The sequence below is a fragment of the Pipistrellus kuhlii genome, unplaced genomic scaffold (genome assembly GCF_014108245.1).
Source record: "Pipistrellus kuhlii isolate mPipKuh1 unplaced genomic scaffold, mPipKuh1.p scaffold_m20_p_7, whole genome shotgun sequence".
NCBI lineage: Eukaryota > Metazoa > Chordata > Mammalia > Chiroptera > Vespertilionidae > Pipistrellus > Pipistrellus kuhlii.
Genome location: NW_023425573.1, coordinates 47798912 through 47816331, shown reverse-complemented (window position 1 = coordinate 47816331; position 17420 = coordinate 47798912). Strand labels below are relative to the sequence as shown.

General features: G+C 38.5%; 1 protein-coding gene across 4 annotated transcripts in view; it reads right to left on the bottom strand.

Moving 5' to 3' along the window:
- Window positions 1-1703: 1703 nt before the first annotated feature.
- The window catches only part of ITGB6 (integrin subunit beta 6), a 74512-nt gene continuing 58795 nt past the window's right edge, over window positions 1704-17420 (bottom strand). For all 4 annotated transcript variants that reach the window (XM_045575412.1, XM_036421934.2, XM_036421935.2 and 1 more), the window contains 3 exons: window positions 14294-14413; window positions 8499-8665; window positions 1704-2479 (listed from right to left, as the gene is read on the bottom strand). In XM_045575412.1, coding sequence (XP_045431368.1) covers window positions 2381-2479; window positions 8499-8665; window positions 14294-14413 — 386 coding nt within the window. In that variant the 3' untranslated portion in view covers window positions 1704-2380. The remainder of the gene's footprint in view (window positions 2480-8498; window positions 8666-14293; window positions 14414-17420) is intronic.

Sequence of the window (17420 nt, the reverse complement as noted above, 5' to 3'; positions counted from 1 at the left end):
CAATTCAACCCATAACATTAACCCTGCTTTCACAAAATAGGCGGTAATGTCCAGGCCCGTTTTAAAAGGCCTCATAATGGTAGCGTTATAACCAGGCAGCAAATTACAGCCTGTTCTCTGCTGTCTTTTGCATCCCGTGGCTGCCTCTTTCTGCTCTTCTCCTCGGTCCCAAGGCTGCCAGAGCAGGTCACACAGGGATCCAGAAATCCAAGAAGGGGATTTTGTACCAAGTAAATAAAAGGCATTATCGACCATCTACGGCTCATTGTTTAAATTACCATGTTTATTTATGTCAACACAAAATACAATAAAACAACTTACAAAACCCATTTTATCTTCATGTAACATAACTCTTCAGTGAACAGAAGTACTACTGTTAATGTTTTGGCCTTTTCAAGGTCCAGCCCTGGGTCAAAACAGTATTTAGACAAATAGCAAATTCTTCTCTATATATACACACAGGAGGAAAACTTATATTTTCTAAAATCCCATTCCAGTAATAATACAGAAATGTCACATGTCGAGGTGAATACTACGGTTGTGCCATCAGAATTGCAACTTCCTTATTGCTCTAGATTTCCCCAGACCTTGGGCTTCAGTGGGGAAGTAGAGGGCACATTCGCCCTTCAGGTTTCCAAGGTGATTGCTTAGTAATTGTTTACTGTAGCTGTGTACTTCACAAGTGTGAGATTTACCTGAGTTATTAAGAAACCAGAAGTAAAAAGTCTCCAAGTAATCAGTGTGTACAGATCTACCGGTAAGACTGATGAGACTTACCACAGAGTAATCTGCTCCAATTCAGTGGGTCAGCTTGAAGCCTCCATTACAGAATGAACTCTTCACGTAGCAAAAGACTTCACATTGACATTTACTCAAAGAGACTAAACATGGCACAAAAGTATAAGACTTCACCTGTAACCCAGTAGTCTAAATGCCATATGTTCGGTCCAGCAAATGGGAGTTGCTGCTTAACTCAAAAGATCATTTCTATCATTTCACTGACTAAGGAGTCAGCCTCATGCTGAGGAAAGAAGACATGGTTTGGAGCTAGAAGGTCTGAATCTTGGACCAGTTCTACTTACTCTCTGAACTCTAGTTTCCTTACGAAGATCAGAGAAGAGCATGCTTTGTAAAGTTGTATTTACTGTAAGAAATGTTATTCTGCAGTGTCCAACTCTTTAGTCAATTTAAGGACCCCTAATCACCCCCATGTATTTTGCAAGCAAAATCTTACTTTTTAAAGTAAATATGTCATGCATATTTACCATGTGCAGCTGAAATGTCAAGCTTGGTTATGCAAGTGGGAAAAGAATATAGGTAAGGAAACCCATTATGCACAAGGGACTTTTGTACTCTCGATGTGCTTGACTTAAAACTACTTAAAATGTTGTTCCTTTTGTAATATGGGAGCTCTTGTTGAATAAACTAGCCATTTGAAGTGATTCTTTAAAAAGAAATTAAAACTTTCATATGGCAATTACAGGGGTTAGAAGACTGTGAAACTGAGCAAAATGGATTGAGAAATTAGGGAGAAGCAATAGTTTGAAGACTCAGAAGCAGGAGGGGATCTGAGTATAGAAGTTTATTTTGGGGTGAGTAACTGAAAATAATCTAAATGATAGGCTTGTTATTATTATTATTATTATTATTATTATTATTTGTGTGTGTGTGTGTGTGTGTGTGTGTTGTTTGTTTTTTTTTTACTGGCGACTTCCTAAAATTATAAATTACTTCTTCATCTGTAAAACAAATAAAACACTCATTTATGTATCTGACTTTTAGATTCAGACAAATTCACAGTAATTAACACTTAATTTTCATTCTTACATTTGGGATTTTTTTTTAGAAAATTGCATTTTTTCAGCTGAAGTAAAACCAGAATCTCTTAGACAAAAAAAATAAAAATAAAAATAAAAATAAATTCTTCTTTAGGAAAGGCACATTTACTAAAAGTTTGGAATAAGTTGGAGAATGTGCATATGTAAGGGGAACATATGGGCCTTGTGACTTGGCTGAGACAAAGACCTCACCTCAGGTAGCTATATTCTAGATACAAATGAGATTCTAATTTCAAACATTTTTCAAATGCAGATCAAGCTCCCATGAATCATTCTGATGATTTTCGGAGGCATTAATGCAACAGAGTGAGCATTCCTCAAATGATCCCCAAAGTCCCCCCTTTGCTAAGGCATTTCTCTTCTCGATTATTTTGAACCTGCCAACACAGTCTCTAATCTTCACACAGAGAAAGACTGATCTCCAAATGACCTATCATTACCTTAAACCAAGCTCATTTTGAAGCAACAAAGAAAGGAACACTAAGCAGTGCGTTAACATTTCATATCAGTGAAACAGACATTTTTTTGTGCGTGAAGTGGTTCTATCCGTCCGTGGAAAGGTCCACCTTCTGTTTGTCCCTGTGTTTGTAGGTCACATTTTTAAAGGTGCTGGTGGAGCCTCTGTACAGTGGATTGGTTCCCTAAAAAATAAAGAGGATGTTCAAATGAAAGTATGTACATTTTGTTATTACACTGTCTTAATATATCTAAATAATTTCATTGTACATTACCAATTGGAAAAAGAGAGTCAGTCTCAATCTTGCAAGCCATTTGAATAATTTTGATGTTATACTTTTAATACTTTAAAGTTAATACATCCTCATTTTATTTTTTAATATGCAGAACTAGCCCCATGTGTGTATTCTAAAAATCTTATCCTTTTTGGAAATGCACTACTTTATTGATTGAAAACAAGATTTTAACTGTACTGAAAACAGTGCCCAGTTCACAGTAAGCACTCGGTTGTTTATTGAATGAATAGAATGAACCAATAGATGACTCAAAGTAAAATGTAAAGTAAAAAATGAAAAAAGTGAGCATACAGAGATGATGACACAGTAGTACCCGCCTTTAAGAAATGTGCCCAGCCATGTGTGGCTCAGTGGTTGAGCACCGACCCAGGAACCAGGAGATCACTGGTTTGATTCTTGGTCAGGACACAAGCCCTGGTTGCAGGCTTGGTCCCCAGTGTGGGGTGTGCAGGAGGCAGCCAATTGGTCATTCTCTGTCATCACTGAATTTTCTATCTCTCTCTCTCTCTCCCTTCCTCTCTGAAATCAATAAAAATATATTTAAAATAAAAAAAAAGAAGAAGAAATGTGTTTCTGAATAGGCTGGTGTGGCTCAATGGTTGAGTATCAACCCATGAACCAGGAGGTCAAGGTTTGATTCCTAGTCAGGCCATATGCCCTGGTTGTGGGCTTGATTCCTGGTGTGGGGCATGCAGGAGGCAGCCAATCAATTATTCTCTGTCATCATTGATGTTTCTCTCTCTCTCTCTCCCTATTCCTTCCTCTCTGAAATAAATAAAAATAGATATATTAAAAAAAAAAAAAAAAAGGAAATGTGTTTCTGGTGAGAGGCATCAAACAAAGGCACAAATAATTTGCTAAAATGAGTTCAAATTTCAGAAAGAGAAGCAGCTAGCTGCTTGGGAGAGGCAGGGGAAGATTCCCAGGACAGTGTCTGCCTGCTCTGGATGGAGAAAGAACCAGGTGGCTTTTGTTAACAAGTGTTTGAATCAGGGTCACAAGTCAGGTGTTTGCGACACTGCACTTGTGAAGGAGTACAGGTCCCAAGGCAGGTTAGGCAAGATGTGTATGCCCTTGGGGCAGTGAGAGGGGGGTACTGATGCCTGGGTCACTCAGCTGTGCTGTTTGGGTGTCGATATGTGTCCAGGGGCTGTCACCAGGACCAGAAGGACCAAGGCTCTCTAGGTGTTTAAAGAAATGCCAAACTTGTTCCTTCTATTTCTCTTCTTTGGTCTAACCACTCCTGGCAGGCACAAGATGTCTGGGTAAGTCAGTCTCTTTTCTCCTTCATTCCAAGATTGACCACAGAGGCTCAGGTGTCAGACAGCCTGGGTTCAAATCCAGCAGCACTGTGTGACTTTACTTAAGCAACTCCATGCCTTGGTGTCCTTATCTATGAGAGAGATTGCCAAAATGCCTCCCTTATCTGCGAGGTACTATACTTTAGCACAGTGCCTGGCTCACAGTTCCCAGTAAATGCTGCCTCTTCTTATTTGCTCTAACTTAGAGCTCTTCTTTCTATTTGGAAATTGCTTTCCTTTTTTGTCCTGGAGAGTGTAATAAAGATGTTTCCCCCCAGGGTTTTGGTACTCTTAACATTCCCAAGCCTATTTCTCAGTGTACATGGAGTCCACATATCATCTCAGCGCCTCCAAATTGCTAAATCTTATACGTTGGTCTCCTTATTTCATGTACTGTAGAAATGGTAGCAATTTCTAGGCATAGATCTGAAAAAAAACATGATTACATTGGCTTTCTAAGTACACTTCTCTCAGCTCTTAGAAGGCCTCAATAAAATGAAAAATGCTCCCTGGTCTCTCCCACCTGTTGCCCTTGGATTCACCACAGTGTCTTCATTTTGAGGAGGAATAACACTTGCACCCGTTTCTCTGTTGCCCAGAGTCAGTGGACTGAGCCCAGCCTGAGGAACATGTCACCTGTGCTCAGGCCTTCGGAGTGGGATGCTAGCCCAGTCATGAGGGCAGACAGAAAAGAGGCTCCTTGGTGGGGAATGTGAGTGAAGGCTAAGTCAGCAAATTGTCTCTGCTCCTGCGGTCAGCCTGGAGAAATCTGAGGGCCCTCCAGTTCTTACTTCATTCTGCTTCCAGAAGAGCTTGAAATTTGGAGGGTGATGAGCATACTAATGTGTTCTTAGATGCAGGTAGAGTATTATTTGCAAACAAAAACCATGGGATTCTATTAAGTGTAAGAGACTATATGCTATTCAGTTTATGTTGGTTACAGAAGAATAAGAAATGAATTGAAGAGGAAAAGAGAAAAAATAAGAAGGGCAGGGTGAGGATAATGGCCTGAAGGAAGAGGGTGGCTTAGGGAGGAGGCAAGGTACTCTGAAATTCAGAGTAAATGGCTGTGAGCAGGGCCAGATTGGATCAGCGAAGAGCAAGGAACTCTCTCGGGGACCCCATCCCATACCATGTCAGACAAATTGAAATTCACCACATCTCACTCTAAATGCCACTTATATGCACTGCAAAGGAGATGATGAGTTGCGATTGACTGATTGATTACTCAATGTTATTTTGTAGACACTTAGTTAAATGTGTAATTTTGATTGTGTGGTTTCCATTCTATATTTTTTAAGCAATTTCATTTATTCAGGCCTACAATATTTTGGAAGTCTCTTGCAAAGCTAGTTGTAGGGCCTTGGCATGCTAATAGGTGATGGTGGATAAAGCAGACCCCATTGTAGTAGGAGGGTAAGGTGGAAGTTTAAAAGAGAGAGCAAATGTATATTGGGGAGGGGAGAGTGTTTCCTGCTCTTAACTGATGCTCACAGCTCAGCAGAATGAGCTCAACCTGAGTTTTGTTGGCAGCAGGAAGTGTGACAATGTCTGACCTTGCCTCTTCTAGTGCCCCGCAGGTGGCAACTTCCCACAAAAGATTTTCAGTGGAGACACAGGCTTGTGTCTGGTTCCATTTCAGGTGAGTCTGCACTCCTTCCCTGACAAGGTATGTTTCCTCCAACCATCTGGGGTGACTAGGCTAATCCCCCCAGGCATCTGGGAGTACTAATTTAGGCTGTGGATTCTGCAAATGTAATGGCACATTTTTAGAGCTTGGAAAAGTGGTAATAAGAAAGCTCTTTGTCATGACCCACAGCTTTCTTAATGATTGCCTAACTGCCAATCGCAGACCTGATTTGTTTAGTACAGTACAAAATCAATCCATGACTGCTAGAAATGTCAGACTGAACATTCTGTGCCGCTAGTTAATGGCTTGTCATCCTAGGGGGGAAAAATGTTTAATCAAAGATGAATTTAAATATCTCCCCTTTCTGTTTTCATAAAAAATGTTGATGTGGGCGTTATTTTTAAAAGTACAATAGTAAAAGGTAGCCTTTTTTTATGGCTAGGATGACATGTTCCAGGAAGCAAGAATGAAACTCTTTTTCATCCTCAGCTCTGTCACCTTTGGAGTCAGGAGACGCAACTACTCTGTAGTATGTGGAGGTCCCCTGGGTTTCGAAGACCAGTGAAATTCAATTTTTCAAGAAGAAATATATTTTTAATAAAAACAGAATAAAATTGAAGATCACAAAATGGATGCATTGAGCAACATTTTTTTTCCAATAGGATATATTAGTGAAATTTGAGTTGAATAACTTGAGTTAAACCTCTTTTGCATACAAGTGAATAATTATTATCCAGTCATTATCTAGTCAAGAACATCAAACATTTGTTATTCAAAGAAACTCAGTTTGACAAGGGAATAACATTTTTCATTCATGTTTTAATCTGTATAATGCATATTTTTTGTTCCATATTAGATGTAGAAATTGCAAAATTTTAGCTTTTGAATTTCAGTCATGTTCTACATCCTAAGAGAAAACAATTCATGTTTTGGGGAAATTAACTATTAATTAAAATGTTATTTTAAAGATATTAATCACTTGTCAGTAATCATGCTTTTGTATGAGAACATTAAAATGTGCTGCTTGGTAGATAGACATCACATAATTGCCCAAGTGCTTATTTGTGGAACACCTGCTTTTTATTTCCCAGAGTGTCAAGGCTGTGCTTGGAAGAAGAGGCTGCAGTTGGGATCAACACTTGGAGAAATCTCAGTTTCCGTACATTTAAATTGGGAATATGAAGATAATTTCATGGCACTGGTGCTTATTCAACTAACTGCTGCTGTTGGGTTGTTGTTGTTTTTTATGCCAACTTAATGACATTCTTTTGCCTAGTTGCCCTTCTAACTAACCATTGCCAGGCATTTGCTTGATAGTTTGTAGGAGTTAAAATAGTGATGGCCAGGGTATCCGGTTATGTTACTGTCCCAACACTGTGGCCTCAAGTTCTAAGTCACCAAACTAACGTGTAGGTTACATTTGACTTTGTTATGGATGGATAGACTATATACTCAATGCAAAAACCACAATTTACTTTCCTAAAGGTTTTTTTTTTTAATTATGAAAAAATCCATACATATACAAAAGAAGATAAAAGCTGTCTAATGAACCTCTGTAGACCTATTGCCCAGCTTCAACAATTATCAAGATTTTGCCACATTTACTTCAACTATCACTCACTCTATCTCTCTCTCTTTTGGCTGAATGATTTCAGGATAAACCAGGCTTCATTTTCGTTCACCCCAAAATCTGGATTATTATTATTTATTATTATTTTTTTTTTTTTAGCAAAGTCATCATGCCATTATCAAACCTAATTAAATTAATCACAATATGTTGCTATCAATTTAATACCAGTCTACATTAACCTTTTTCCATTTGTAAAAAAAAAAAATGTATTTCTTTGGACTATTCAAATCAGGATCAAAATAAGATCCATACATTTCATTTGGTTGTTATGTATGAAGGTATTTTTAATGGGAAGATCAAGTATATAAAATGTTCTATGGTCCTTTGTCCTTCACCATATAATATGATTATTTAAAAATAACTACATAATATATGAACATCCCTTATCAAGATAAATTTATCTGAAACAGAAGATTCCATTTGCTCTAGGAATTGAAGATACCACTAAAAACTTAGAGAAAAAAGTGTTTGTAACAGCAATTTATCTGGGCAGATGAGCCCTCAGGAGCATTGTGCTGGCTTGTGTTTTCTCCTGTGATATTACTGTTTTTAGAATCAGCAATGTAAGATAATTGCTATTAGATAGCTGGATGCACCATTAGGGATAGAGAGATGAAATTAAAACCATGAAATTGTTTCTATGGGCCTCTAGAAATGTAACTATCTCTCCTGTGGAAAAGAAACACACAAAATTGGAGTCCTGGTTTGTGTTTGCTCTCTGTAAAGAGGAGACACATAAATTATATCTATTGAGTATGTATATTTAAAGGTTGATACTTTTGGGATTTTTTTTCAGGTAGCTGTTTGAAATGTATGGTATTCAGAGAAACTGGATGGTATTTAAAAACTCTTCTCAACTTTTCTTCGTGACCTATTTTGAGTAATGTGTATTTCCATGGTAATGGGCATGAACTGTCTAGTACTCATGAATCTTATTCCATTAATTATAACATAAATGTTTGTGGAAATGTGTGCCCACAACACCTATGCTTTATCAAATGGGGCCTGATGGGTCCTCCTTGTGGTGAGAAATAAAATATATGCCCTTGGTGTCCTAAAGTAGCTACTAATAAATAAGGAGACTCCAGAGTGGGGAAATCCCCCACTGTTCCCAGAGACAAATGCATGCGATGAGGATGAGTTCCGCCTGGGGCCCAATTAGTGGACAGAGGTTCCTTTGTCTCCAAGGCAGAACAGAAGTCAAAGGTGTTGAGGACATGGTGAGAGGAGCAAAGAAAGAACATGACGTGCTAACTTTGTTTTAGAGCAGAAGAGAGCTGACTTCCCATTTCTCCTACTAGACACTTTCTCCCTTAGGCAAGGAGTAGCCCCTACATGTTCACATACCGTTTGCCACTTAGCCTTTGACCTTTCTGCTTCAAACTTGGCAACTTCTTTGCGATCATGAAATGACACAAGCAGCTTCCAAATGCACAGTAAGACAACCCCAATGAGAAGAATAGCCAGTGAAACCCCCAACATGATCATGGGAATGTTTGGTGGTTTTGGACAGTCTGTGGGAACAAAGAAAATTATATTAACATTTTAATAAACATTTGTTAAGTTTTCCAACCATGTTTTTTTCTAGTAGAAGGGAAAATAGTATCACCATTTGTTTTGCTGAAAAAAAAATTTTTAAATGAGTTACTTGTTGAAGGATAGCCCTGTTCCTTCAAAGTAGAACAGAACATAAAGTAGCAGTTTGGCTATTCAAAGCAAATGGATATACACTAGAAAGGTTGACTCAGAGTTAGAATCCGAAAGAGTGAAAATTAATGCACATGGAATATTTAAAGGAGCATAAATAAGATACAATTTAATCACTAAACATAGTCTCTTCTGGGTATACGATAAAGTAGAAATGAGAAGAGTGTGTGTGTGTGTGTGTGTGTGTGTGTGTGTGTGCACATACACATACCGTATTTTTCGGACCATAAGACGCACCGGATCATAAGACGCACCAGTTTTTAGAGAAGGGAAATGAAGAAAAAAAGATTCTGAAACAAATAGTGTCCTAAAATATTTTATGTGCATTAAAACCCAACATCACAGTCATAAACATGTAATCAACCCTGTAAAGTAAACAGCAGCATTTAGAACCATTTTAGAGCCGGGCAAGCACACAGAGACCACACAGAGCCGGGCAAGTAAAAAAACTTTTTTTTTAAAGTATATGTGTAGGCTATATTTGGACCATAAGATGCAGGGACTTTTTTCCCCCACTTCTGGGGGGGAAAAAGTGTGTCTTATGGTCCGAAAAATACGGTAATTACTTTTATTTATTTTTTGAAACTAAGAGATTATTTTCAAAATTATATGAAACCTACCCCCTGAAAAGTTTCCTATTTATTGCTGCTGATTTCTTTTCTTTTCTTTTTAAAAAAATATTTTTATTGATTTTTTTTTTTACAGAGGAAAGGGAAAGAGATAGAGAGTTAGAAACATCAATGAGAGAGAAATGTCAACCAGCTGCCTCTTGCACACCCCCTACTGGGGATGTGCCCACAACCAAGGTACATGCCCTTTACTGGAATTGAACCTGGGACCTTTCAGTCTGCTGGCCAACTATCCACTGAGCCAAACCAGTAAGGGCCTGCTGCTGTTTTCTAATTTATAAAAAGTTTAATAGACAGAAGAGAATCACAGCTTTCAGTTTTATTTTAACTCTAATGCCTGATGTCCTGAAAAGTTCTTGGGACTGGGGTCAGGAGAGGTGGGTTCAATTCCTATCTGAATTGAAATACAGGAACCATCTAAACCCATCAAGTTCTTTGATCTCTCTGAGCCCCAGAACCCTCATCTGTAAAACAAAGGAGTGGGACTTTATTGTTCCCTTCCTTCCCTGAAATAGGTTAAGCCCAGGAGCTCATTCTGATTAAACCCACAGCTTCCTAGATCTCTCCCCCGAGATTCTCATTTAGTCGGTCTCAGATGCAGCCAAATATTTTTTATTACTAAAAGTACTCCAAATGATCATTATCTTCAGGGAAGTTTGGAAAATTAGATGTTTTGCATAGTCCTTTTAACTTGAACATTCTATGAAATGTTATTTTGACTATTGATGATAGTAATGTAATTTTGCAATTATACCGTACCTTCCCTCATTGACGCAGAATGACTAATAATTCTTGCAATATGCCTGGGAGATTACACAGTTTTAATGAAACAGTATAAGTAAGCTCTTCCCTTGCTTTCATGGGGGAAAAATATTCCATATAAAAATTATCGATAAATATCCGCCTCACTCTGCAAGAAGTGAGGCAAATTCATGGCATCTAAGGAGGAAATGAATCATGCTTAGTTTATTTGAACTCTTAGTGCTTTTCAATATTTAATAAGGAGAGTTATACACCCAGATTACTCATGCTACTTTCAAGGTAAGAATTTATAGCTGGTCTGAATTTGAGCAGGACTAATGACCCCCTGACAGTGTGATGCCTGGCCTCACACATCTTTGTTCTTTGGCCAAAAAACCATGTGAGGAGATTATGCAAAAATAAGTAAAGGAGCTAATGAAATGGCAAGTAAAGTGTGAGGATCTAAAGACTGTTTCTAGCATAGCAAATGAGCCACGGCTGCTTTTAACAGGTTAGAAATACTCCTGAAAAGAAAGCAGCAGGTACCTAGCAATGAGAATATATATTGGCTACATCTTTGACTACAGAATGTTTGGGGCAGGGCATAGCATATTCTTGCTTAAAGCAAGATGAACCTTACTAAGACCCTGCAGCCAGAAGGTGAATTAGGAGGACTTGCCACTAAGGAATATAATAGAGGAGGAATTAGCATGACCTTGCAGAGATGATTATTTTAAGAATTTAGAATCATTGGGAATTATTCATTTCTCAAGACAAGATCTTGGCCCAAGAACCAAAGCAAGTATTACACAATAGAAAACCCAGGTCAGTACGGCACCTAATTCTAAGGACCTGAGTTTCTAATGCTGCCAGTCTGGTAGGTCAACCACATACGGCTACTGAACACTACAGAAGTGACTTTCCAAATTAGGTTGTGTGACTAATTTCAAAGACTTAAAAGAAAAAAATGTAAACAATTTCTAATTTTTATATTGATGACACATCGAAATGACAATATTTTGGATATAGTGGATTAAATAAAACATTAAAGTTCATTTAAACCTTTTTTACTTTTTAACGTGGTTACTAGGAAATTTAAAATTATATATGTAGTTTGCATTAACATTTATATTGGACAGTGCTGATTTAACATATTTTGGGGATTCAAATATTTATTATGTTTAGACAGCCAGTGGGAGGCAGTATAGCACAATAGTTAAGAACATGGACTTCCAGTTCCAGGACCAGCGCTGGTACATAATTGCTGCAAAATTTAAATTCTCTATGCCTCAATTTCATTACTTATAAAATGGAAATAATAACAATACCTGCTTTATATGGCTGTTAGGGGTATTAACTGAAATAATACATGTAAAACATCTAGAATAATACCTGGCATATGGTACTATATAGTAAGGGCTCAGTGCTGAGAGTTGCTATTATTACTACAACAAATCCACTCTTCCTCCTTTTTTATCCTCAAGACCACGAGGGCCTGGAACCTCCCAGTTGGAAGTCACATCCACATCCCTGTCAGGAAGACTCCCCAATGATCATTCTTGCCTGGCCCTTCATGAATGTGGCTCTTATTCTTGAAAGTTTTTCCAGATGTAAGAAAAAAAAGATGAGCAAAGCTCTCCCTACATCCACACCCCCCTGATGATGACCCTTCACTTGGTTTCTTTTTCAATTTGTTTGGAATTCTTAAGCTCATTCTCCTCTTTTCCTATTTGCCTCTTTTCTATCCAGACCTCCCACTAGCTGTCCGAAGTGTCTTTGGTCTTAAAGGGAGAGGGAACTATGGACTCCTGGGGATGGCTCTGCCCTCAGGACCCTAAGATATCTGGCCTATCTAGCTAGAAGGCCAACATTTGCCGGGAAGGCAGCCTTCCTGGAGCTGTCAGGTGACTAATGACTACAAAAGCACGGGGGAAGAAAAAACTGTACAGGCTCAGGGCATCTGAGTGCTCTTGGAAAGATGGCCTGTTGATGTGCCACTCAGATTGTGTGGGACAATAAAAGAAAAAACACCAACAGTTCAGTAACAAGGAGGCATTTATCAGCTAAAGGGATGTTTTGTGCACACACAGACACACACACACACACACAAATAAATAAAAATAAATAAAAATTAAACCAACTATATACAAAAGCCCCTGAATTAAAAACAGACCCTATACTGGAAGTTCGTTTTTGTTGCTTGGAACTCATTTTCCCAATGGAATTAATATTATAAAGAATGATTTTGATTTAATAAAAACATGCTAAAGCCACTGCCACAGTCACAAATTGTAGGTCTAGTTGAAGAATTTCACTTTATAAAACAGACAGTGACAAAATTACTGTAAAATAATCCTTCCTTATACAATAGAATTCACCTTAACTTTCTTTAACTAATGGCCTATATAATGCATTTTACATATTCATTTCAAAGAAGTCTATTTACATGAGATTCTCAAGAACATGTCTCCAATTGTACTCTGCCCACTTGAGCTCCAAGGTCATGGTCACAATCATAGCCTTGCATCTTGCCTCTCCCTGACCCTTAGTCCTGCAATGTGATATTGTTCTAATCATATTCTCTTGCTTGGTTTCAGTGCTTTAAACTTATTCTTTGGTTACCTTGGTATTGCTTTGGTTTTTACACTCTGAAGTGATGGCAGTTTGATACTCTTGGTTTCAAATTTAGGACTTAATATTTTGTCAGCACCATGATGAGCAAGCACAAACAACAAAACACATGTGCCTTCTAGCCTGCCTTCACTGCTGTTGTCTGGGGCAGAACTCAGGCTCCAGGCTTTATGGGGGAGGAGGAAGTTGCTGACAAGTGCTGGGAAGGTCTGATTTAGTGCAGCTATCATTTCTGCTGGAAAGGTTTAGGGACACATTATTAAAATACATACATATATATACATATACATATATATATATGGTATTTACACACACACACACACAAATATATATATGGCTTTCAGAGACGGAGGGAGAGGGAGAGAGAAATAGAAACATTAGTGATGAGAGAGAATCATTGATCAGCTCCCTCCAGCATGCCCCACACCGGGGATGGAGCCTGAAATCCAGGCATGTGCCCTGATTGAGAATCAAACCGTGACCTTGTGGTTCATAGGCCGAAATAACCACTGAACCATGCCTGCCAGGCGAGGGGCACATTCTTAACTGAAGACTGAAAAGATGGACACCTGTGAGTATCCAAGAATGTGGCCAAGGCTGTAAGGCAGAGTCGCTCAAAGGAGGTCCTGAAACCATCTGTATCAGAGCTGCCTGGGCCACACTCAGGTGTGTCTGATGCTTAACAACTAAAGCTTAACAACTTCTAAAGTTTAACAACTTCTCAACAAAAGTGCCTTCCTCTCCCACTATTCTCTCTTCTCTATATCAACTTCTAATATAAACTTCTGTCTCCTCTTCACTGAAGATGTGATTTTTATCTGAGGGCTTCCTGAGTCCCCAGGCGGCTCCAGAAGCTGGTGTGGAAGCAAAGCCACAGAAGCAACGGACTCAGAACACTTCCTCACTTCCCGCTTTGTGTCTTTTTGATTCGGCGTTATCATCTAATGACCCATGGCTCTAGGTTATGAATTGGTACATGTTTTATATGCATCATTCCATTTAATCTCTGAGTAATTCCTTAAAAGAAAGTATTATTTTTCCTATTTTACAGATGGGGAAATAGAGGCAAGTATCTTCCAAAGTGTGAAGCAGCTAGTAAGTGGCAGAGCAGGATTTGAACCAAGGTTCACCTGATTCAAAACTCAGTCTCATAGGCTGCTATGCTCTTTCCCGTTAGTCTTTCCTAAAGGTGCGCTTCCTGCATTCAGCCTTTCTGGGAGAGGATGATTGGTGCAAATACACTCATCTTGTCATCTAGTCTTATTAAGAGATATTGGAAGCTATCAAATCTTCCAGTCATTGGGAAAATAGAGGCATATCATCAAAAATTTGGAAATGTCTTTCCTGGCAAGCTACCCAAAGTGTCTTTCTGGTTGTTTTTCCCTCTCCCATGTAGTATCACTTACCATTGACAATGAAATGCACGCCACTCACCTTTCTCGTTGATGCTGTGAATGATGGTTTTCCCTTCACTGTCTGTAGTTATTAGAAATGTAATAAGACATTCATTTTCTCCTTGTAGAGAACAGGAAACAGAACTATCCTTTGAGTAATCTGCAGATAAAGGAATCATTCATTAGGTAAATTGCTTTCCAAAAGAGATTATTTTGAAAGCAAAGTAGTATTGAGTTTTAATATGCAAATGGGAAATTTCAACATTGCAGGATAGGAATAGAAAGGACATAAGATGTTTCCCACTGACTGAGGTTTTAGTTTTTACTCACGTTCCAGAAGAACAGTTCCAGGTATGGTCACTCAGGACTGACCATCAAGTGCACCTATCAAACTGATGGGGGCAGGATTTCAATAGAGTAAAAGGATTTCAAGGCAGGTAGGCCTGGCTGTCTTGGGTGGGAATAGAATGGCCCTGATTATGGTAATGAGGGGCTATATGTTCTTCTTGGCTGCAAGCATCTGGGAGGAAGCCTAGATTATACTTCAGAAAGAGACTACACAGTCCAAACTGATATTGATACTTCTAAGGGGTTAGGGGAAGAGCTTTCCCACAATGCCCTAGTCAAGATTGCTGGCCATGCCGTGTCCCAACAATAAATACATATTAATATCAGGAAACAGAGATTGAAGTGTTATGTAGCTCAGGGACCAACAAGATAAAGGTAAAGCTCAGATAAAAAAGAACCCAGGATAACAGTTTGATTGACCCTTCAGCATAGCCCTTTCCTTTCTATATATATATTTGATTTTTTTCTTACAGAGAGGAAGGGAGAGAGATAGAGAGCTAGAAACGTCGATGAGAGAGAAACATCGACCAGCTGCTTCTTGCACACCCCCTTCCAGGGATGTGCCCTCAACCAAGGCACATGCCTTTGACCGGAATCAAACCTGGGACCTTTCAGTCCACAGACCGACACTCTACCACTGAGCCAAACCGGTTTCGGCCCTTTCCTTAATTTAAAAAAAAAATAAAAAATCAAATTTTCCTTAAATCTTTTCCAAATAGAAATTATTTTCTTGCTGAGCTTATTCAAGAAGCAGAAAATGAATGTCATATCAGAAATTGAAAATACAGTAAAACGGTCAATCTGAGATGTTAATACTACTTATCAGAGGTTCTAGTGGCCTGCATCTATGCCAAAATTATGTAGCATTTTCCCAATTAAAAAACAACTTGCTTCAAGTTCTCCTGTCTTACAAGTTGGAGACTTTTTAATGTTATAGTTACAAACACTTTTATGGAAACCTGTAAATAGAGAGATTGTTTGATATTAACCTAAAATTTTAAGAGATATCCAGGCTTAGTGTACTAAGACTTAGTGGGTCAGAATATTAAAATGGCATTGTCCCAGATAATCTTGGACATACTCTTGCTAGACTTACAAACTTCCTCAGTGCTTAAATATAAAACAGGGTTTTAATGAAACAGAATCTATATGTGTTGCTCTGACTCTAACAAAGAGAACTTAATAGGATTTTTGTTGTTGCTATTGTTCAGCATTGCCTACTCATAGAAAGGCACAAATATATAAGCTATTTTGCATTCAATCTTTAAGATAAAAATCTCACGTTAGGGTCTGTGAGAGGTATGCCTATATTATCTATGAAAACAGGGACTAGTAAAACTTAGTAATATTACTAAGATTTCAGATAATAGGTTTATGTGTTTTTGAATCCATTAGAAGCATCTATGCACACAGGAATATTAAAAAATCTAATTACAAATCATTCTCATGTGATCATTCCTAAATGTTTCTGATTATCTAAATCACATGGGAATTCTGGAAAAATGGATTTCAGAGGCCTGTCCCTGGGCATTCTGATTTGGGAGGTCATGGGTATACACAGGCGTTTGTATCTGAGTGAGCTGTTTAATAGTATTTTTAATAAGGTGATTCTAATTAAGAGATTTGGGAACCTCCTGGCAACACTTGGTTAATGAAATTTGTGTTATTTCATATGTTTGATACCAACAAAACTGCCTATTTATAATTCATACTTCGATTATTTCTAGATGGCCTTCCACACACATCCTTCTGCCACACCACTCGGTGAACTAAGATTCATCCAGCCTTGGGGAGTATGCCATTTCCTGTCACACTGTTTTCCTCCTTCCCTCCCTCTCTCCACCACCACAGCGCACACCCACTCTGTTCCTCTCAAGCTTACTCAATGGAACATTTTATTCTCAGGTAGAAAATATGTGGATAGCTTATAATACTCCTTTCAGTAATATTAATCCTGCTTTTTTATTTTCTTTTAAATAGCCATGTCGAAGCACAGGGAGGCTTAATTTACTTGGCCAGGATTATTTAAGTTTTAATGGAACTGCTAATATGACCTTTGAGTCATGACTCCCTTCTTGCTTTAATTACTTCACCACTCCTTTTCATGACGGTTATGACTTTAGACTTGGCCCGCTTCACAGTGTTTGGGTATTAAAATGGCATTATTGAATGTGCAATGTAAGGGTCCAGCTTGGGCTGGAGATTTGCATAATTAGCTGCTAAGGTTTTCTTTTGTTGCTCATAAGAAATGGACCTTTCTTCCTGCCTCCCCCCCCCCCCCCCCCCCGCACCTTTATGAGTGTCAGCAGTGCTGTGCTAGAATAATACAAGGAAAATAAGATCTCAGGCAGTCCATTAAATCATACTTAGAAAAGAAAGAAATGTGAGACTGGGGTGAGGAGGCTGGGGTCTAGGGAGGTCTAGGAAAAATGTGGAAAGCATAAACCGCTGGCACCACTGAATCAAGATAACTGTTTAAGACCTCTGCTCTGGGGCCAAGTCAGTAGTTCTCAGAGAAAACAGTTTCCCAAGCAGGAAAAAGACTTCTATGGTCAGTAAGTGTGACACTTAGAATACGGTGTATTTAAGTACAGCAGCCTTTCTTTGCCTCTCCTGAAAATTTGTAACGTACATTTAACATCATGTGCATAGGAACTCTCAAGGGTTCTTTAAGGAAGCAAAAGGTGTAGCTTCCCATTTCCAAAATTCATATGACCACGTTTGGAATTAGTGTCCCATGGAACACGTTTGAGCAACAAAGCTCCGAGTACATGAATGTTGGGGTAAATGAACAATGTCACTTTCTGCAAAATGGATCG